We start from the raw sequence: 22,067 nt of genomic DNA, 5'->3' as shown, positions 1-22,067 counted from the left end.
TGGAGCAAAGGGACATTATCTGAAGGAGATTTGAGCTCTGGCTTGCTTTCTCCTTGGGGATGGAGTGCACAATCCCAAAGAATGTAAAGCAGCTCTACAGTCCTTTAATGAGCAGAGGAGCTTGTTGATCTCTGAGTTGAAGATGGAAGACCCATGATCTTGGTTTTGACCTTCCTGAGTATTCTTGATGACTGGAGCCAGGATGATCTTCACACTGCCACTGTTGCGGCCATGGTGCACACAGCTGTATCAGATGCATCCAAAGCAACCTGCATGGATATTTTAGCTGTGGGTTGCCCCTCTAGCACGATGATTTTAACTCTTTCCATAAACAGACAATTTGTTCCAGTGCAGATAATCATATTTTGCCGGACACACCTTGTCATTGGCAATGCACAGTTGGAGACTGTCAGAGTAGACTTTTTTAATGAACCGATCCAGTGTCTTAGGATTCTTTTCCCTGGGTGTTACATTAGCAGCCCTTCCTCTTTGGATCCTTCCTGAACACCCATTATGACAAGAGAGCCCGGTGCTGGCTATGAATAAAAGTACTCAGAACTTTATAAGCTTCAATTCTCATAGCACACCCTGTGAAGCAGGAATTTCCATTTTACGGAATGGAAAAAGATCACTCTACCTTTCCCCCCACCCCGATATCATAAGTAACAGAGGGCAGACATAGGGAGGAAACTCATGTCACATGCTATGCTCTGGACCACCTCCTTACCTAGCATATCTAGCTGTCATGCCATTCCTAGGCATAGCATGCATCCAAGACTTCATTAGATTGTTACTTTGAAGAAAACTCAAGCAATCTCATTCTTACTACTTCCATAAGGAAAACATTTTACAAGAAAAACTACTTGTAAATATTTCATATTTAATGTATTTATTTTTAGCAACACTGTCCCATACAAAAGCAATAGAAACATTAACTGCTTTCAGCAGAATGTATGTACAAAGTTATCATTTACAACAGTTTTACATTAAAAACAGTGAATACAAATCAAGCACTTTCCCTAGATATATTGTTTATTTTTCTCTAAGTGTTAGATAAGTTATGTCTATCCATAACTATTTACAGGTACCAAATTTAGGCTACAGCTTCTTAATGCATCGCTGCCACACTTCAGTTTTGTTTTTTAAATGGGGTTTCAATATTAACTTACATATTATGTCCTTTCCCACCATTACAAAATAAGCTTTTGCAAATGAAAGGAATTTACTTTAAATGAATCAGAAAAGGAAAACCCTGTAATGTGGAAAAAGCACTTACACAAATATCTTTGCCAATTAAGGGAAATCAAAGTGAAAGTTAGAGGTTGGGTGATTCTTGAAACAAGGACAGAGCCCTCCACACTTCTAGATCAATATTTCAAGTATCTAGTCCAATAATGAGCTAAAGTTGTTACAGGTCATTGTAGCTACATGAAATAAAAATTTCAATTTATCTGTTGAGAGGCCATGGATTCAGCTGGTATTGAATTTAAATTCCCCTCACCCCCTGCAAAGCCTGCCTACAGGAGAGTTGGTTCATGCAGTAGCAGGGCAGCATGCAAAATCTCAAACCACACCTGCTTATCCTGTTCTGTGGATACATTGCTCTGTGGACTGCCAACAAAGCACTTAAGCAATAAACTCACATATGGGGAAATGAATGACAACCTGAAGTTTTACACAACTAAGTTTGCTGAAGGATAGCAGTGTTGCCTTTGGCTGTTTCTTCTATGACTAGTTCCATCTTCTGAATAATTATAAAAAAGTAGTCTTGTAAAACCATCTGATATACATAAATTAGAAGTCAAACAGGAAGTCACACAACTTAAGTTCTATTCTTTACACAAATTTGGTCCAGAAAATACGTAGAGAGACCACAAATTAGGGAACAGCCCTTTAACTTGCTTAAGCTTCTGCACTACTGACAGATAGGGAACAACATCCAGTTTGAGAATACCAGGCGAACATTTCACAAACTTTTAAAAGAATGTTTCCCTTAAAACAGCCTGCACAGAGCACCACTTAGCTCACAGTACTGAAGTCTTTAAGTGGCTCATTCAAACATGCCTCCAAGTCAAATTCGCCTTCCACCCGATAGTCAACATGTCTAACCTTGGTGGGCGTGCCAGAAAAGGTATCCTAGAACAGAAAATTACATTATTGATTAAGAAATTAAGGTCAGCGTGCACCTCATCTATTTAATATTTCATCTTCATATTCCATTATTTCTGTATTTCACTTAGACCTTCCTATTTTCACTAAAGTATCATATGTGATGTGTTAAAGGCAGATCCAAACCAATTTCAAAACTTAGTCTTAGTGAATGCTTGAACATACACCACCTTTTAAAAGACTACCCTTGGGATGTTGCATCTATGTATATGATCTATCACAAGTGTCTACTAAAGCTCTGTACAAACAGTACTATATCAGAAGCAGCAGAGAGTTGGAAGCAGTCTGTACAGAATGCTAGACCTTCTTGTACTGCTGTTTTTTGCTCAAAAGGTCACAACATTTTAGACTACTTCAGTCTTCTCCAAACTTTTGAAAGCTGAGTCCTCTTTAGCCCGAAGGCTATGATTTTGGCTCAAGCACGGTTATTGAAAGTTAGACAGGATGCAGGAAACAAACAATAAAAATCACAAAAGCGTACACAGGGCCAGTGTTAGGAGGTAGCAAGCAGGGCAACTGCCCACCACCCAGGGGCTGAATTAGTGGAATTTTGAAGAAGTTGTGAAGGCCTCAAAAAAAAAAAAAAAAAAAAAAAAACACACACACCCAAAAAACCCCACAGAATCTGTGACTGACTCATAGCCTTACGCCCCATTTCAATCTTCATGTGTTGGCACACCCAAAATGAGTGATCTCAGAAGATCATGTATTTCACGACATGTTCCCCTTTCTTACATGCTTTGAAAAGTGAAATATTTAATGTTAACATTAAAATCATCATCATCAATGGCATCTGAGTTAGTACCCACTGAAGTATTATTTCAGGCTTTCTGCAAACTCAGGCATTGCTAGATTAGTTATACTTGAAAATATGACCAAGAGTTTTTTCACAACCATATAGCTAGAGTCTTTAAATGAAAACTCAGACCTTGACGAACAATTAAGTGGTTTGTTCACACATCTCTGGCTAATCCGGGAGGGTGGGGGGGGGGGGGGGAAGGACAACCTCACACTTTAGGAAACAACTGTAAAAGCAGCAAAAAGTTGATTATTAATAGGTTTTTCAATTAATCACAGTTAACACATGTGACTAACACAAACCAAATTAACTAGAGATTGAAAAATTGTGGTTAATTGCAATTTTAACCACACTGTTAAATAATAGAACACCAAATTAAATTTACTATAAATAGTTTTGGATATTTTTCTACATTTTCAAATATATTTATTTCAATTACAACAGAATACAAAGTGTACAGTGCTCACTTTATATTAAAAATATTTGCACTGTAAAGATAACAAAAGAAATCGTATTTTTCAATTCAATTTACAAATTCACTCAGTCCTACTTCTTGTTTAGCCACACACTAAGACAAACAAGTTTACATTTATGGGAGATAATGCTGCCCGTTTATTTAGAATGTTACCTGAAAGTGAGAACAAGTGTTCTCATGGCACTATTGTAGCTGGGATTGCAAGGTATTTAGGTGCCAGATATTCTGAACATTCATATGCCCCTTCATGCTTCAACTTGTAATCGCTAAAAATTTTTACATTGTTTGGTTTGAGTGCAGTTACACAAAAGAAATTCAACATTTTTAAAGTTGCACTTTCATGATAAAGAGATTGCTCTACAGTACTTTGAGGGCAACTGAAAAATACTATTTCTTTAATCTTTATTACATTGAAAATATTTGTAATAAAAATATAAAGTGAGCACTGTACACTTTGTATTTTGTGTTGTAATTGAAATCAATATATTTGAAAATGTAGAAAAACCATCCAAAAATATTTATAATACATTTCAATTGGTGTTCTATTATTGTTTAACAGGGTGATTAAAACTGATTAATCACTACTTTTTAATCTTGCTATTAACTGTGCTTTAAATCATGACAGCCCTAATTATTAATCTGAAATACAGTTTAGTTGAATAATTATGGCAAATATTACTTACATACTTGTCTTGAGAACTTGCTTGAGATTCAGTAGAATTACTTCCTATGGATTCTGTCTCCATCTCACCAAGATCAACTGGACTGCTATAAAATTAAAACGATTCAGAGATTTAGAGCAAGTTAAAAATCTCCCAGTGATGCAGTCTACTAAACTATGGTATAGTTTAAGGAAGTAGTGTGATTCCAACAGCTGTGTCACTTAGGGAACTCTCTGCATGCAACACTCAGATTCAATAAAAAAATCCTGCATTGCTTGCAATGAACTTGGTGCATCACTTTAGCAATTCATAACCGGGTGTGTTCTTTTCAATTCAGAGGTCAATTTTTTGTAAGTTTAACAGTCTGAAATGACAACATGAATCTTACTAAAGAATGTCTCTCACAAGTCACATTAAAGATAAGCGAAGCTCTTTTAATCTAAAAATCCACTTGCTGATGCTAGACACAACCAGCCTGCTTTTACTATGTTTGGAGCAAGAGATCAAAGCAAGATTCTACCAATTAACATGGTAAGTTGCAGCTGTTCTTCTAGGAACCTATCTAACCTTGGTGGGGGTGCCAGGAAAGGTATCACGCATTGGTGAGGGGATGATGATCAACTCTGAGGACCCTCAATATGCAGTAATAAGAACTAGTGAGAAAGCTTGTAGAAAACTGGGAAGAGGAGTGTTTTGCCAGCTGTCTCCAAGGCAGATGCAGCAAGAAAAAAAAAAAACAAAAAAAAAAACCACACACCTGGTCCCCCTCAGCTCACGGAGTTTGGTGAATGAAGAGATTTCTTCTCCCTTCCCTTCTAGTAGCAGCCTTTATTTTTTTTGCTATTTTTAGACACTCCCCTATTTCTTCAGTAGGCAGCTTTTGAAATGTTCCCACTGTTGCTACAAACAGTAGGAAAGCTAGCTTTGACTTCCCACTGGCATTTTACCTAGTGTCATCTAGCTCTGCTCAGAACTTGTTTAGACAGCATGGTAGTAAATTATTAGTACCTTGTTTATTCTAGCATTCCACTGTCACTACTGCTGATAGTCAGTTAACTTTTAGAGAAACAGATCTAGTGTAGACAAGGCCTTCAAAAGCAAAAGCACAGGATGTTTTCCTCCCACAATCCAGAAACAGGTACCTTTGCCTCTGTGCTAGTTTCCCTTGGGAAATGAGGATAATGATACTGACCTCCTTTATAAAGGATTTTGAAGTCAATTGCGGGGGGGAAGTGTGATATAAGAGCTAGATATTACTAAAGCAGGGTGCCCCATCTGCCAGATTGCAGATGTTCTAATCTCCAAGCCATATTCTCTTGATATCTACTACACAAAGAAGGCATGGGGTAGAAAATCCATAATTTGATCTAAAAATAAATTAGTTAAGTAAAAAAGGGCTTTGGGATTTTCTTGAAGGCATGGTTCCCATTTCATACTTCGGAAATGTCAGATGTTTCCTGGGCTCAGATAAATAAGTTTTGAAAAAAAGCTAAAAAATGACTACGCACTTAATCCTTAACTTCCTCCTGGGGGAGAAGAGATTTCCCCTCTTCCCCCTCCCCGCACCAAATGCATCCTCCTCAAACCCAGCACATGGTCCCAGCAGCCCATTCTCCCAGGGATTATATTAGCTGGTAGCAGGAGAAAATTATTTTGTATCTTACACTGTGCTCCTGTACCAAAGGTTCAGGATTCAAAGCCTACCAACTGTGCATGATAGGGCTGTTACAATCAAGCACTTTAGTGAGGAAATGCCATAATGTAGACTGCAAAGGCATCCTTAATTCAGCTGCTTTGTATATGCATTATACTACTATCTTTAATTACATGATCACATACTATTTCCTCCACAGGATTCAGCCTCATACAGTGAACAGGATGGTGCTGAGGGAATTGATCAGGGTTGTGTAGTGAATGAGGCTGTCTGTAGGATCCCTGCCTCTTTCACTATAGAAGTAGGAGCATATATAGAGAACAAGGCAGGGGACTGCAGGAACGGAAAAGGATGGCTTTGTGATTAAGGCAGGCAAATAGAATCAGATCTGGAAGGAACCTCGAGAGGTCATCTAGTCCAGTGCCCTGCACTCAAGGCAGGACTAAGTACTATCTATTTCATCCCCGACGGGTGTTTGTCCAACCTGCTCTTAAAAATCCCCAGTGCTGGAGATTTCACAACCTCCCTAGGCAATTTATTCCTGTGCTTAACCACTGACAGTTAGGAAGTTTTTCCTAATGTCCAACCTAAACCTCCCTTGCTGCAATTTAAGCCCATTGCTTCTTGTCCTATCCTCAGAGGTTAAGAAAAAAACATTTTTCTCCCTCCTCCTTGTAACAACCTTTTACGTTCTTGAAAACTGTTATCAAGTCCCTTCTCAGTCTTCTCTTTTCCAGACTAAATGAACCCAATTTGTTCAATCTTCCCTCATTGGTCATGTTTTCTAGACCTTTAATCATTTTTGTTGCTCTTCTCTGGACTCTCTCCAATTTGTCCACATCTTTCCTGAAATGTGGTGCCCAGAACTGGACACAATACTCCAGTTGAGGCCTAATCAGCGTGGAGTAGAGCGGAAGAATTACTTCTCGTGTCTTGCTTACAACACTCCTGCTAATACATCCCAGAATGATATTTGCTTTTTGTGCAACAGTGTTCACACTGTTGACTAATATTTAGCTTGTGATCCACTATGACCCCCAGATCCCTTTCCGCAGTCCTCCTTCCTAGGCAGTTATTTCTCATTTTGTATGTGTACAACTGATTGTTCCTTCCTAAGTGGAGTACTTTGCATTTATCCTTATTGAATTTCATCCTATTTACTTCTGGCCAAACGGGAGACATGGTCTGATCATTTTGAATTTTAATCCTATCCTCCAAAGCATTTGCAACCCCTTCCAGCTTGGTATCGTCCACAGACTTTATAAGTGTACTCTCTATGGCATTATCTAAATAATTGATTACTATATTAAACAGAACTGGACCCAGAACCGATCCCTAGAACCGATCCCCGCGGGACCCCACTTGTTATGCCCTTTCAGCATGACTGTGAACCACTGATAACTACTCTCTGGAAACGATTTTCCAACCAGTTATGCACCCACCTTATAGTAGCTCCATCTAGGTTGTGTTTCCCTAGTTTGTTTATGAGAAGTTCATGCGAGACAGTATCAAAAGCCATACTAAAGTCAAGATATACCACATTACCACTTCCCCCCTCATCCACAACGCTTGCTACCCTGTCAAAGAAAGCTATCAGGTTGGTTGACATGATTTGTTCTTGACAAATCCATGCTAACTGTTACTTAAGTTACTTAATGATGCTCACTATCTTCTAGGTGTTTGCAAATTGATTTCTTAATTATTTGCTCCATTATCTTTCCAGGTACAGAAGTTAAGGTGACTGGTCTATAATTTCCCGGGTTGTCCTTATTTCCCTTTTTATAGATGGGCACTATATTTGCCCTTTTCCAGTCTTCTGGAATGTCTTCCGTGACTTTTCAAAGATATTTGAGCCATTAGCAAGTATCTCCTCAGTCAGCTCCTTGAGCATTCTAGGATGCATTTCATCAGACCCTCGTGATTTGAAGACATTAACTTGTCTAAATAATTTTTAACTTGTTCTTTCCCTATTTTAGGCTCTGATCCACTCATTTTCACTGGCATTCACTATGTTGGTCGTCCAATCACCACCAACCTTCTTGTTGAAAAGCAAAACAAAGAAGTCAGTAAGGACCTCTTCCACATTATCTGTTATTGTTTTCCCCCCCTCATTAAGTATCAGGCCTACTCTGTCCTTGGTCTTCCTCTTGCTTCTAATGTATTTGTACGTTTTCTTGTTACCTTTTATGTTCCTAGCTAGTTTGATCTCATTTTGTGCCTGGGCTTTTTTAATGTTATCCCTATATACTTGTGTTATCTGTTTATAGTCATCCTTTGTAATGTGACTGAGTTTCCACTTTTTGTAGGACTTTTTTTTTTTTTTTTTGAGTTTTAAATTATTGAAGAGCTCCTGGTTTAGCCAGTGTGGTCTCTTGCCATACTTCCTCTCTTTCCCAGCTAGTGGGATAGTTTGCTCTTGTCCCCTTAATAATGTCTCTTTGATGCCTTGGGAGAGCTCAGTTCTATCCCCATCTCACCAAATCTTCCTATGTGAAGCTGAGCAAGTCACTTAAACCCAGATCTGGGGGACTATTAATTGTTTTGGGAACCCGTAATTGAGTTCCAGGGCTTTTATTCATTTAAATTGTATGGTCCCTCACACCGTACTTCAGGTTTTTAACAGTCAGCAATTATCATTTTAATGGTCAGTTGTTTGGATCAAAGACATCTTCCTGCATTCTTTGCTACTTCCATCAGCTTGAGCAAAGCAAGCAAACGCTACTAATGATGGAAACTACAATTTCTAATATATTTGGAAAAAAGTTGTTTATGCCTGAAAACTAAAGATTATTAAACTGATATCCCATTAGTATAGTTTTGCACATTTGTCCTAATCATTTTTTGTATTGTGTTCAATCTCTACAACTATTTATCTTACACACACTGATATTGTGGAGTTTAATTCCACAAAGTTTATTAGATTGTAATGAGCCAGCTCAATACAGAAAAGCACAAATCTGTCCCAAATAGAGATTAACTTTAAGTTAACAAGCCTTTAACAAGTCAACCTTTGTCCTTTATCCACCAGTCTTTTCCTGATTTCATCAGGAAGAAAAGCCTTTGTTTCTCATTCTCTTGGGTTAAGCTGTTTTATTCTTCTATTTGTATGGCTAAAGACTGCATAGAAAGTACACCTGAAACCACTAAAAACAGTGAGTTATATAATCTTTGGGACTACTGACCCACACTGCCAATATCCAACAGATTCAAATGAGCAGGAATCTAGGCACCATTTTAGTGTTGCCCTCAAAGTCTTCTTGCTATGTCTGAGGCAAACAGAGTAAGTGATAGCAGGATGTCATCTATACATGAGATGGTGTCAAGAACAGCACAAGGGGAACTACTCAGAGCAAAGAGGCCCTAGCAGTGGACAGCAAAAACACTGATGAGGAGTTGCTAGGACCAGATGAGGCGATAATCAAGCTACTGAGAAAGTCCTTACCACTTATTCCATTCTAAGTTAAATTCTTGGGACTGAAGAGCAATGCAATAGTCAAAGACAGCAATATTGATACTTGTGAAGAATCTAGCATTATGGAAGGCAAGTTTAGTGGGAAGAGAGCAGAGTGGACTCTTCTGTGATTGAAACAAAGTAGCTGAATTTTATGCCACAGGATAAAGGGATTAACACACTGTTTTAGGAACTTGGTAAACTTCAGTTCCACTCAAACACACATTAAACATTACCTACTTCTCCTGCAATCTATGAAGAGAGCGCCAATGCAGCTCAGTCGAAAGCCATGGTTTTCAACTTTAAGCATGGTTATGCTCATTTCCCTGCACTAAAACCACTTTACAAATGTGAAGGTCAGAATGACAGATTAATCTTGATTCTTTGTGAAGCTGCATTTCTACTTAAATTTATATCACATGGGGCCATATCCATTTTGTCTATTTCAGAAAATTATCTTCTCACCAATGCCAATATCAGATAATTCCCCTTTCTGTTGTAGGGGGAAGTAGGCTGTTCCTTCCAAAAAGCTCTTACGCAGCAAAACATGCAGAGCCAGGGAACAACATCACTGTTTCCACAACCCTGCAAAGTCACAGGATTTGGTACATCCTGGAGACTGAAAGGCAAAAACATTGTATTAAGAGCCCGCTAATCTGGAGGCATAACCGTTTTTTTTTTGGGGGGGGGAGGGGGGGGGGGGAGTGCACTGCCACAGCAAAACAGGGCAACAATGCCTAAATTGCTTTGTGTTATTCACACCAGTGATGCTCAGACTTCAGTGGTTCAGGACCCAAATTAGGGATCAACATTACCCAATACAGCCAGTAGAGTGAATTCATTGTTTCATTTACTATAATATATATTATATATATATATATATTCATATTTAAATGGAATGACAGGGGAATTTATTTATTTATTTATTTTATTCTCACCGCAAAATGACTGACCAAGTCATTATTTTATCAACTACTAGGGCTGTCAAATGATCAAAAAAATAATTATGAATAACTGCAACTAACATCACAGTTAGTTGCACTAAAACAATTCTAGAATACCAACTGAACTTTATTATAAATATTTTTGGACGTTTTCTACATTTTCAAATATATTGATTTAAATCACAACACAGAATACAAAGTGTACAGTGCTCACTATTTTTTATTACAAATATTTGCACTGTAAAAATAGTATGTGGTGAACTGAAAAATACAAGTACTGTAGTGCAATCTCTTTATCATGAAAGTGCAACTTACAAATGTAATTTTTTTGTTACATACCTGCACTTAAAAACAAAACAGTGTAAAACTTTAGAGCTTACAAGTCCACTCAGTCCTACTTCTTGTTCAGCCAATCGCTAAGACAAACAAGCTTATTTACATTTACAGGAGAGGTTGCTGCCCGCTTATTTATAATGTCACCTGAAAGTGAGACTAGGCCTTGGCATGGCACTTTAGTAGCCAGCATTGCAAGGTATTTATGTGCCAGATATGCTAAACATTCGTATGCCCCTTCATGCTTCGGCCACCATTCCAGAGGACATGCTTCCATGCTGACGACACTCGTTAAAAAATAATGCATTAATTAAAATTTGTGACTGAACTACTTGGGTAAGAGTTGTATGTCTCTTGCTGTGTTTTACCTGCATTCTGCCATATATTTCATGTTCTAGCAGTCTCAGATCATGACCCAGCACATGTTTGATTTAAGAACACTTTCACTGCAGATTTGACAAAACACAAAGAAGGTGCCAATGTGAGATTTCTAAAGATAGCTACAGCACTCAACCCAAGGTTTAAGAATCTGAAGTGCCTTCCAAAATCTGAGAGGGATAAGATGTGGAACATGCTGTCAGAAGTCTTAGAAGACCAACACTCCAATGTGGAAACTGCAGAATCCGAAACAAGAGAAAGTCAACCTTCTGTTGGCAGCATTGAACACAAAATGATGAAAATTAACATGTGTCACTCTGCGCTGCTTTGGATGGTTATCGAGCAGAACTCGTCATCATGGATGCATGTCCTCTGGAACGGTGGCCAAAGCATGAAGGGACATATGAATGTTTAGCATATCTGGTACGTAAATACCTTTCAATGCCAGCTACCAAAGTGCCATGCCAATGCCTGTTCTCACTTTCAGGTGACATTGTAAATAAGAAGCAGGCAGTATTATCTCCCGTAAACGTAAACAAATTTGTTTGTCTTAGTGATTGGCTGAAAGGACTTGTAGTCTCTGAAGTTTTACATTGCATTCAAAAACAAAACAGTTGTGTAACAAAACAAAAAATCTACATTTGTAAGATGCACTACAGTACTTGTATGCAGTATTTGAAAAAACTTTTTTACAGTGCAAATATTTGTAATAAAAATAAAGTGAGCACTGTACATTTTGTATTGTAATTGAAATTATATTTGAAAATGTAAATTACAATTAGTATGTATTAACTGATTAAAACTGAAATTAATTTTTGTAGTTAATCATGTGAATTAACTGCGATTAACTGACTGCCTATCAACTACAATTGGTTAATAACATAGTAAAAGCCTCCTGATTAATTATTAGGATCACACATTTTAATATCACATGCTGCAAAGAGCCACTTAAACAGAGGCTCCTGAGCTGCAAGTATTGCTGATTTATACCATTCTGAACATAAGATAGATGTAATAGCTTCTGCCAATTTTTGTTGTGCTAGAACAGTGCTTCAGATATGAAATAATGGTGACAGGGGGGCTTGTTTAATCTATTGACTAGAATGAACTTTAGGTTCTGACAGGCAGAGCCTTCAAGCCCTTAGTAGTAGCTTCTTGGGTTTACTAAGATATAGCACTAAAATTTGGCAAAAGGTAGCCTTAAGGACTTGGAACAGAAGTTATCCTTGATGACAATGGAAGCCACAGGCTTGCTAAATATGGAGAGCCAGGTGAGCCTTACATATTCCGACTAACGGTGAACTGACTTGGAACTCAGCTAAAAATAGAAAGTGTTTATACGGTGTGAACACTTAATACTGCTTTAATCACTTTGAAAAGCTGCAGATGAATGAATTAAAATGTTCAATAGATGACTCAGATGATAGCATAGTCATATTTTCTGAAGAAAAATATATTAGAAGAAAAATTTTTTGATACATACATTGTTTGCAAGTCACTTCCTTCTTCAGCAGGAGGGTCCCAAGAATGCAAAGCAACCTTCCAGAGTCTGATCTGCTGGTCCCAGGACCTACGGCTATACTTCTTAAATTTATTTGGAGTTCTAGGATGGACCCCTGGTACTCGATGACATCTATTTAGAAAATTGTCATGAAAATTCCACTATAGCTTTTCAAATAATCTTTAAAGTGACTGAATTTGTCTAACACTGGAAGCCTATTAAATCCCATTCTCAGAATATTTTGCGTTGGTTTTAAACCCAGGCAGGTATTTAAGACAGTTAAGCCGCTTGATTATTGTGCGGCTCAGGTTTCTCCCTCCTCCACCCCAGGAAGTGGGGTCTATAAACAAATTTAATAAGTAATCAAATGTGAAGTACCAGACATGCACAATGTTTACATATTTATAGTACACCACTGAAACTTACCTTGGAACTTCTTTAATGTATCTGTCATATGCAATTGTGTTTTTTCCATAATTTATCTGTTTTTGCCTTCTCATCAGAACCACTTCATCTGTCTCAAGTTCTACTGCTACAGTGGATTCCTTTGAATCAGAACTAAAGAAAAAAATATCTAGATTTGAATTGCATTATGATCTTGTGAGCACCAGAACACACAAGCCCCCACAGTTGCAGCAATCCTCAGACCTGCTGCACTAATTCGGTTTATCTCTGAACTGTTCAGGATTTTGTTGAATTAGCATGTTACAAGGTGAACTTGTTAAAACAAATTACCTCAAGTTGATTATTTACAACGAGAAAATCATGGACATGCAAGGAGTTTAAAAGTAACTATTGCAGGATATTTTTCCTTTGATCTCAAGAGATGAATTTACACTTACCTTCCAGAAGAGGACTTCCTTTCTCTTGCAAATTCATTTATCAAGAGCTTTCTTTTGTATCTAGAAAAGACAGTTTATTCAGTATAAATACTTGTTTAAAATATAAGAAAAATGTATGTTACTTTCATAAATTGTTTCCACTGCATAATTAATGTAACCTCTATTAATGTTCATCTTCACTGCAACATTGGCTGGCTGGCCTTGCCCACATGCTCAGGGTCTAACTGACCGCCATATTGGGGGTTGGGAAGGAATTTTCACCAGGTCAGATAGGCAAAAAAACCCAGGGTCCCTGCCCTTCTCTGCAGCATGGGGCACGGGTCATTTGCAGGTTTAAAGTAGTGTAAATGGTGGATTCTCTGTAACTTGAAGTCTTTAAATCATAATTTGAGGACTTCAGTAAATCAACCAGAGGTTAGGGGTCTATTTCAGGAGTGGGTGGGTAAGGTTCTGTGGCCTTCAATGTGCAGGAGGTCAGACTAGAGGATGATGATAGTGGGTTCCTTCTGACCTTAATCATCTGTGAAGTTCAAATCATAGGTACACGGTAAGCATTTTTCCATCATGGAAATGGGTCCTTCATCTCTCTTTTGGAATCTGAAGATTCATCTTTCAAAACTCCACCTCAAGTCTTATCACAATAATTACCATGCAAACAGATGAGTAGTGGATGGAATGACATTCAAAGTCAGTCAGTCTCACAGCAAGCCAATCCTGTATCTGCTAGACTGCTGGCAGTTCAGTGATGTTGGTCACCTCCTTCAAAAGGACTACATCATATCACTTTTACAGTATTTCTAAGTCTAAGCTGGCCTGAGAACAGAAATCAGAACTTGTCCCTACATATGACAGCCATAAGTGATATTATTGTACTGCTATACTACCGAAGGTAAAAAAGCAGCTATGACTCTACAAGAACAGGTCTTTTTTGCAACACCAATCATATAAACCTATGGTACCTTGCAATTTCTTTATTAACATTGGTCCTCATTTCATCTTCTTCAACTACAGATCCCCAGTCTGAACATCTTGAAAAGGGCCCAGGACCTTCTGGTGTTGTAAAACTGAAAAACAAAATCTCTGCATGAAAACTGGAATGTTATCCCAATTCCTCCACCTAATTAATCTCTAATTTGGTAGCTAATTAAAGTATTTTCAATAGAACTGCTTACTCATTGTATTCCTTATGTGTATCCAATCATATATACATGCACTAATAAAAAGTTTCAGACTAGTTACCATTGCAGAGCTTGTACAGCTTGTGACACTGGATAACCAGGTCATGCTGGAGCATATTCAGGTCAATTCACTTGTGTACATCAAAGTAATGGTTAGTTATATAAGCATGTATTCAGATTTTTAAACTTCATGAAAACTAGTGGAATGTTACTGGTACTGTTTTCATTTATCTATTCCTGTCATAATGTACGTAGTAGCAAACATTTACACAGTAAATACCCTGAAAAATAAATTACCCATCAAGGAAATTTTGTAAAATGCTAAAGAAGGACTTAAGGACTTTAACAGAAAATGCTAATTTCAAAGCGAGTGGCCATTATGCATATGGTGGGAGGTCAAAAGTCCATGTGCATTCCTCACACCTCGTCTTCAAGGGAAAAGCTCAGGTGATAGCTCCTTTACGCAAAAGCAAGCTGACAGTCTATAAATATGGATTCAAGAAATGAGCCATCATCTCTGGAATGTTTGGATTCTAACAGGGCAGAATAACTGAACGAGAAGAGGGAGATCCCCAGAATTAATCTGGGTAGCCCCGAAAGGCTTTTGGGAAACTGGAAGTTTATTACATCACTGTCACCACTGGAGTTACAAACTGATTTACCTGTTATATTTTACCTGCTTTAACTTCTCAATAACTCTTTTTTCTTAAGCTAATAAACCTATAGTTAGTTTACTACAGAACTGGCTGCCAGCATCGTCTTTGGTGTAAGATCTGGAATATCAACAGATCTGGTGTAAATGGGCTCTTGGGACTGGGAGAAACCGGATCTGGTGTGATTTTAGGTTTTAATAACCTTTTATCACAAAGTTCAGTTTGTCTGGATGGCCAGATAGACTGAAGAGGCTAAGGACTGTGACTCCATGGCAAGACTGGTACAGTGATCCAGGTGTCTGCCCTGAGGTAGGCACTCGCTCTAGACAGCGTGACACAGCTACGGGAGAATGATCTGTATTCTGTTATGTTTTTGGCATCAACAAATTGCAGAGCTGATAATGGGACCATGCAAGTGTAATTTAAGGCAATGGGGATGCACAGGTGAGAGAATCTGGCCTGCCAACAGACAAGGCACAAACAAAGCTTGACTTTCAACTGCTAAATTGAGTTTGCAGGGTCATAGGATAAGAAACTTCTTCCTTGTAAACGGAGCACATTCTGAAGCCTTGAAACAGAAGTGGGACACAAACACTGAACTCAATGACAATTCACTTTTCAAAATACCACATTTCAGTAGTGTAGATTCTCATTTATAATGCCGGCCTCTGCAGTTAAACAAAAACTACAGATTGTACGGTAGGGAAGGAAAAAAATAGCATGCTTTATATTACATTAAAAAACACTACAAGCAGCAGATCTGACATTTTGCCTAAACTCTGAGTATATTTCTGGATTTGTTTTTCAGTTACTGCAACTAGGAGGCTGAATAGTTTATCTTTCCTCTAACATGGTGTCCAAAATTGTGCACAAGACTCCAGGAGTGGTCTGTGGTAAAAATCAGAGATGGGAAAAGTCCTTTTAGGCAATCTAGTTCATCACTCTGCTGATGCAAGACTACTTCTTAGAGCACTAGTTCTCACCGTGGCCCTGGGGAGGTTGGGGGGGGGGGGGGGAGGGGGGAGAAAAATCACAATTTTTTTTATTTTTATTTTTTTTTAAATTCACAGCAGGTCCAGGTTTAGTTAATGAGGAGACCAGGATCCATCTCCCCACACTGATAACCCCACTGGAGTAGGAGACCCACACACACCTGCTTGTCTCCCAAGCAATAGTGGCCACTATGCTGGGGTGTGTGGACCCACTCAGTTCCTCACCAGATAGCACTGTGGTGTCTCCCCGGGGCCTGCGTGGGTCACTCTGGGGTTGGCTAGGTCTGGACTTCTAATGGCCACCTTGTCAGTACCACCCCCGCATCCTTGCCAGCCAGCAAGCTGCAGCAGCAGCCGCTGCTACCTGGATGTTGGCCACTGGTGAAAGACGCTCCCCCTACCCGCTAGAATAGGACCAGCCTGCCACCTCCCTGACCCTCTCCAGGATGGGACTGCCCCACTAACCTCTCCACCAACGGATGGGTCCTCAGTGGGGAGGCAAAAGCAGGAATGCCTGCTTCCACCACCCAGCAGTTGGAAAAAATGGGCTAATTTCACAATTCCCATGCAGCAAAAAAAAAAAAAAAAATCAATGATTTAAAAACCCCAAAAAACCCAGATTTTTTTTTATTTAAATCAGATTTTTTTTTTATAAAATGCTTTTTGAGGAAAACACCTATCTAAAGATAGTTTTAATTAAGATATCTTTGAGCTATAATGTATCTCATCATGGAATAGGGATTATAAATTCTAATTCTATAGCATGAGACAATATATTCAGCTAATGTTTAAGAAAAGTTTTGTAAATGACTTCCAAAAGTTAATGGATTAGGGACCCAATTATATGGGGTTCCACAGGCTTCTGTATAGATTATTTAGGTTAATCTCTCTATCTACCAAATGGGACTCAGTACTCAGTCTAGAAGATACCATCAGAAATGCTTAGTTTTGCAGTTCTCAAACTGTGGATTTGTGTCTTCAGAGGTAACATGCTTGTTAACAGCAAAAATGTTTTTAAATAAATAGAGAGGTGAGAAATAACAGACCTCAACTCTATTGTCCCTCTGTAAATATCCCTTACCTCTCTCTAAAAGTTTCAAAAAGTTCAATGAATAGAAGATTGTTGGGGGCAGAATAGACCTGGACAACGAGAAGAAGTCTGGAGATAAATGTGAAAAGCGAGGGACATAGGCTTGTTTTTGTTAAAATATTATATGTTTGCTGTTGAAGAAAAAAATCCAGAATACTTAACGTTGTTGTTTTAGTTAAATAAAACAATTGAAATGTCTGTCTGGTGATGTTCTCCTCCTAATACAGCACAGCAAGAAAAGCCTCATAATATTAATGATTAATCTGTTGAACTGGAGATAGTTCACCTTCCAGTGACTTCATAAATATCTGATTCAGTTACCTTTGTTAAATGAAATAACCAAACAATCATTCATTTTCTGATATAGCTGTAAAACTAATCTGAAAAGTTTTCAAAATAAATCACTGTTTAAAGATGTATAGTCTGTACCTTCTAAAGATGAAACCTACATCTATCTCTGAGTTGTGGAGAGTGTGTGTTAAGGTTATAACCATGAAGAATGCACTTTTATGTAGAAAACCATGATTAAATCAAGTCTTCCTGACTAGTGATTTAAACCAAATCCACCCTGCCATGCAGTCTGTGAAACCACAATTTTCACAGGGCCCTATCGGTAGGCAATTGGCAGTTTGCAGAGTACTTCTCTGTGACCTACAGAAGTAGTTTCAGGACTTTTCTAATCTTTCCAGGGGCTTTTCCAGGGATCTAAATTTATACCAATACAACCATGCTTGGTGTGTGTATCATGAATGTTGGATTTTTTATTTTTATTTTTAATCACAGAATCGTAGGACTGGAAGGGACCTCGAGAGGTCATCTAGTCCAGTCCCTTGCACTGATGGCAGGACTAATTATCTAGACCATCCCTGACAGCTGTGTGTCTAACCTGCTCTCAAAAATCTCCAATGATAGATATTCCACAACCTCCCTAGGCAATTTATTCCAGTGCTTAACCACCCTGACAGTTAGGAATTTCTTTCTAATGCCCAACCTTAATTGCCCTTTTTGCAATTTAAGCCCATTGCTTCCTGTCATATCCTCAGAGGTTAAGGAGAACAATTTTCCTCCCTCCACAAGAGCATTCTTTAATTGACTGTGTTGATTCAACTACACATATTACAAAAAAATAAAATAAAGGAGGATGTAATTTAACTGTCACAGAAAGGCAATATCAGCAAAGTGCATTTTCCCCACCTTTGTTTACTTAACGCTTGCTTTTTCATGTAAGTGAGCTCTAGAGCTGCCGCAGCTCACAGAACTGCATCACGATATGAAACTTTGGATCTATGGCATTACAGTATGTTGTCCAGTGCTCTGTCCAGACCAATCTTAAATACTTTAATCAATGAAGCCACAATCTCCATTTTGACTACTGTAAAACCTAACATACCTCACCATGAGAGTATGTTTTCCAGTATGCAGCTCAAATTTACCTTTTCTAATTTTATCCCAACGTTCCTACTTATCAGACCTATTTTGCTGCTCAACTGACGTTTCCCATCCTGGTGGATCAGGGCAAAAAGTAGCAACATGAACAGGGAACAATGTATGACCTCAAATTGATCCCCTGCACGCATTCTTCCAAAGCTAAAAGTAGCTCCTTGGAAAGCCATCCACACTGCTTCCCTGCTCCTGAAGTAGCCCTAAAGCATCCAGTCCTGGGAACTGCTCCCATGAGCTTTAACTCATGCCACTCCCTCAAGTCCCTCTTCTCTGCTCACTCATCTCAACCATAAGGTCACACGATGCAGATAATTTAGCTTTGAGAGTCTGTGCAAGCTGAGCAGATTCAGGCCTTCCGGCGATCGGGGTGCCGTTAACAAAAAACAGGGCAGAAAAGAACAACCCAGCTATTTATTCGTCACAGGAAGTAGCTCCAAGATAAAAAGGTACGAAGTCACTAAGCAATGTTTTTCACTCCTTGGTTTTTACACCCTACTAGTACTTTAATCCCCATCTCTCTCTCCCCATGCCCCGCCCCCCCCCCCCCCAGGTTACTAGATAGCGATATATCACAGGAGGGTTGGAAAGTGAAAATATACTGGTCAGTTTCACTGTTTCTCATGCACAAGAAGCACAAGCCTGTTTCAGCTGCATACACTATGGACAAATCCTTTATTAAACATACCTATCCAACCTGTTGTCAGAGGGTCCATACTTGTTTTCATCATCAAAAACGGACGAATCTGCATCATTCTGTTTTCTGCGTTTCCCATCTGCTCCACGTTTCCTTCCTTGAGACCAACGAGCTGGGTGTTGTGGGCTGCTGGGAAATAGGTCAGTCTTTAAAAAGTGAAACTTACATGCTGGCTTTGTAACCTTTTACAGCCACAATGCAACAAAGGTTTCAGTAATAAGCATACAGACACCACTTTTACCTTGAACGCAACACACAGCAGTTCCCTGTTTTGTCCCTGAAAGGCTTCTCAACCCGAATCTGCACAGGAACTGCTGTCTTCCTGGAAAGGGATCTAAAAACCTGGGTGTTCCCTCTCTCAAATCTGCATCCCCTCCCCCACTTTTCCCGTATCGGGAGCCTATGCCAAGACCACGTGTTTCTTCGCCCTCTGCCCGACCCTTCCTCCACGTCAACCGAGCCCCCAGGATACCCGCCCCGACTCCGGGTGGCGCTTCTCTTCATGAGACGTGACGCCCCCCCCCCGGCCCGCTTTCACCAGCCCGGGGAAATGCCCCGGCCCTGGGCGCCCTCGGCCGCCAGGGTTCGGGGGAGGAGTCACACCAAGCCCGGTCTGTGGACGAGCCCAGGGGCTGCCCCCGAAAACGGAGGCAGGCGGGCGGGCTCGGGGTCACCCAGCCGCGCTGCCTCTCGGCGGGAAGCTTCCCCGCCGCTCTGGGGGGGGGGGGGGGGGACGGACGGCTCCCGGGCGGCGGCCGGACCGGAGACACCTGCCCCCGCCACCACCCACCTGCTCTCGCCGCCGCCGCCGTGGGGGCTCCTCTGGCGGAAGGACATGGCGCGCGGGAGGCTCGGGGCAGCGCTGGGGCCACAGCCGGTATGCGCGGTGACGGGCCGAGGGGGGGGGGGGGTCGCTGTCGCAGCCTCCTCAAGTCACCCCGCTCGCGCCTCCCGCCGGCACAGACTGACCGGGAAGCTGAGCTCCCGCGCGGCACACGCCCCTCGCCCGCCTCCTATTAGAGCGCATGCGCTGGCGGCCAGAGCCCGACCATCGAGGAGAGGGGCGTGAGCTTGTGACGAGAAAGAACCTGCTGTCTCAAGCCGGGAGAACCCCTTCAGCCCGGGAAGTGATCCTGCCCTATCAGCGCCGGAGGGGAAAATGAAGGTTCGGAACGGGCACAAGTCCTCGCACGGGGGAGGGTATGTTTCTCTACCCCCCCCTCCATGAGTGCCCTTGTGGGCTCGTCCTGCAGCTGGCGCCGCGCGCGCTCTCTCCCTCCTTCCTCTCTGAAGGGCTGCGCGCCCAGGGGCGTGTTGGCGGGAGAATCTGAACCCAGCAGCGGCAGCGCGGAGGGGGTGGTACTGTTGCAGCCCGTGGCTTGGCGGCTGTACATCGCCCGCCCTGCATCAGGGGGTATTGCGTCACGGGGCTCGTGCTGCAGCATTTCCTTGCACCCTGCGCGCTGGTCCTGCATGATACTGCAGGGCGCGCTGTCCATTGTTTTCTTTGGGTGCCTTGGGTGCCACTGCGTTGCCTTGCTGGGGTTTTGTCATACCACCATGGGTCTCAGTGAAACATATTTTAAAACCCTCCCTGTTCTGCACTGGCCCATCACTTTCTCACCACCAATCTGGTGTTTTTCTACGGGACCATGTAGTAGCCTTGTTCAGCAGTCACAGGAGCTCTCCCCCACACCTGTCATGGAACCTGCTGGGTTCAAGTGCATTCTGCTCCTTCCTCTGCTTACACAGGTCTCACACACAACACCCTGTCTGCTGTCTGAATAGCGAGATGAGGAGAATTACACCCCATGGTGTACTCTGAGATACATGCAGTATTTTCTTCTGCTTCTGTAGTGTTGGGAGTGGCACGTTGATGTGTCTATTAAAAGCTAGAAACACTGCGTATGGAAAGTTAGGTGCTCTTTTTGCATATTTAGCAGTATGGCCAAGATTTGTCATAGCGTCAAAATGGCATAAGGCTAGGTTCGTGCTATCTGAACAGCTTCTATAAGATTTGTTTGATATCCTAATAAAGAGCCTTTATTTGATAGTCAGACTGACCTAAAATGGACAAATATTAACTAACTAGTAATATGACTGGAAAGTCTCTTTTTAAGTTACGTTTACTTGTACAGTTCAGGTTGCACTGATTATACATACTCTGATTGTAAATCTGTTTCTTTTTCAGTGCAAAAGTCTCAGGAGTCAAAATTAGTCTTTCAAGATTGGATCTGCTGATTCTCTACAATGTATGACTGAAGTCCTTGTTCTTTAATACTGCTTCTATACACAAAGATAGACTAGATATTTTCAAATATTAAATTAGCACTTTTAAAAACAATTAAAATCTACCTATTTGGCTGTCAACTGGAAACCTGTTCCTTAAAGGCCTGATGCAAAAACCACTGGCGTTCTTGGGAGTCTTTCCACTGACATAACTGGTCTCTGGAGGCCAGGGGCCCTAAATCTCATTGTTAAAGTGTTTTGGGCTTTGCTGAAACACACCTAAGCTCTAAAACTGATGCATTACCTGTAATATCAGAAAATACTAACTCAGCACCATATTTTTAGTGGGCTGTAATATTAACATCCTGTATTATGCACTGAGAAAGGACTGTCAGCTTTTTATGGATATAAAGTTATATGATGGAATAGAACAACTAAGTACAAGAAGCAGTGAGAGGCAAAAAGGCATTCTTTAAAAAGAGGAAGTTAAATCCTATTGAGAAAAATAGAAAGGAGCATAAATTCTGGCAAATGAATGTGTAAAAATATAATTAGGAAAGCCAAAAAAGAATTTGAAGAA

The 22,067-nt window shown here is 40.4% G+C and overlaps 1 protein-coding gene across 2 annotated transcripts; it reads right to left on the bottom strand.

Annotated features, from left to right (window-relative positions):
* Positions 1-911: 911 nt before the first annotated feature.
* SLBP (stem-loop histone mRNA binding protein) lies at positions 912-20,291 on the bottom strand. 2 transcript variants are annotated; one of them, XM_074951836.1, is made up of 8 exons: positions 20,049-20,291; positions 19,250-19,387; positions 14,168-14,272; positions 13,209-13,268; positions 12,793-12,924; positions 12,349-12,498; positions 4,127-4,211; positions 912-2,136 (listed from the first exon to the last, which is right to left on the bottom strand). In XM_074951836.1, exons 1-8 carry the CDS (start codon positions 20,093-20,095, stop codon positions 2,020-2,022), a joined length of 834 nt encoding a protein of 277 aa, XP_074807937.1. In that variant the 5' UTR covers positions 20,096-20,291; the 3' UTR covers positions 912-2,019. The 2 variants fall into 2 exon arrangements, with proteins under 2 accessions (XP_074807937.1, XP_074807938.1); XM_074951837.1 differs by having other exon boundaries at positions 19,250-19,384; positions 20,049-20,289.
* Positions 20,292-22,067: the final 1,776 nt, after the last annotated feature.

Source organism: Natator depressus, chromosome 4 (genome assembly GCF_965152275.1).
Source record: "Natator depressus isolate rNatDep1 chromosome 4, rNatDep2.hap1, whole genome shotgun sequence".
Classification (NCBI taxonomy): Eukaryota; Metazoa; Chordata; order Testudines; family Cheloniidae; genus Natator; species Natator depressus.
Note: the sequence above shows the minus strand (reverse complement) of the source record. Positions and strands in the feature narration are given on the sequence as shown.

What these genes read in the sequence shown, in the direction of transcription:
- SLBP (XM_074951836.1), bottom strand. Translation starts at nt 20,095, where the DNA reads ATGTCCTTCCGCCAGAGGAGCCCCCACGGCGGCGGCGGCGAGAGCAG. An exon ending in AGGAAGTCCTCTTCTGGAAG is followed by an intron (nt 12,925 to 13,208) that starts GTAAGTGTAAAT and finishes TTTTTTCTTTAG; the next exon opens with TTCTGATTCAAAGGAATCCA. An exon ending in CAAGTTCTCAAGACAAGTAT is followed by an intron (nt 2,137 to 4,126) that starts GTAAGTAATATT and finishes TTTCTGTTCTAG; the next exon opens with GATACCTTTTCTGGCACGCC.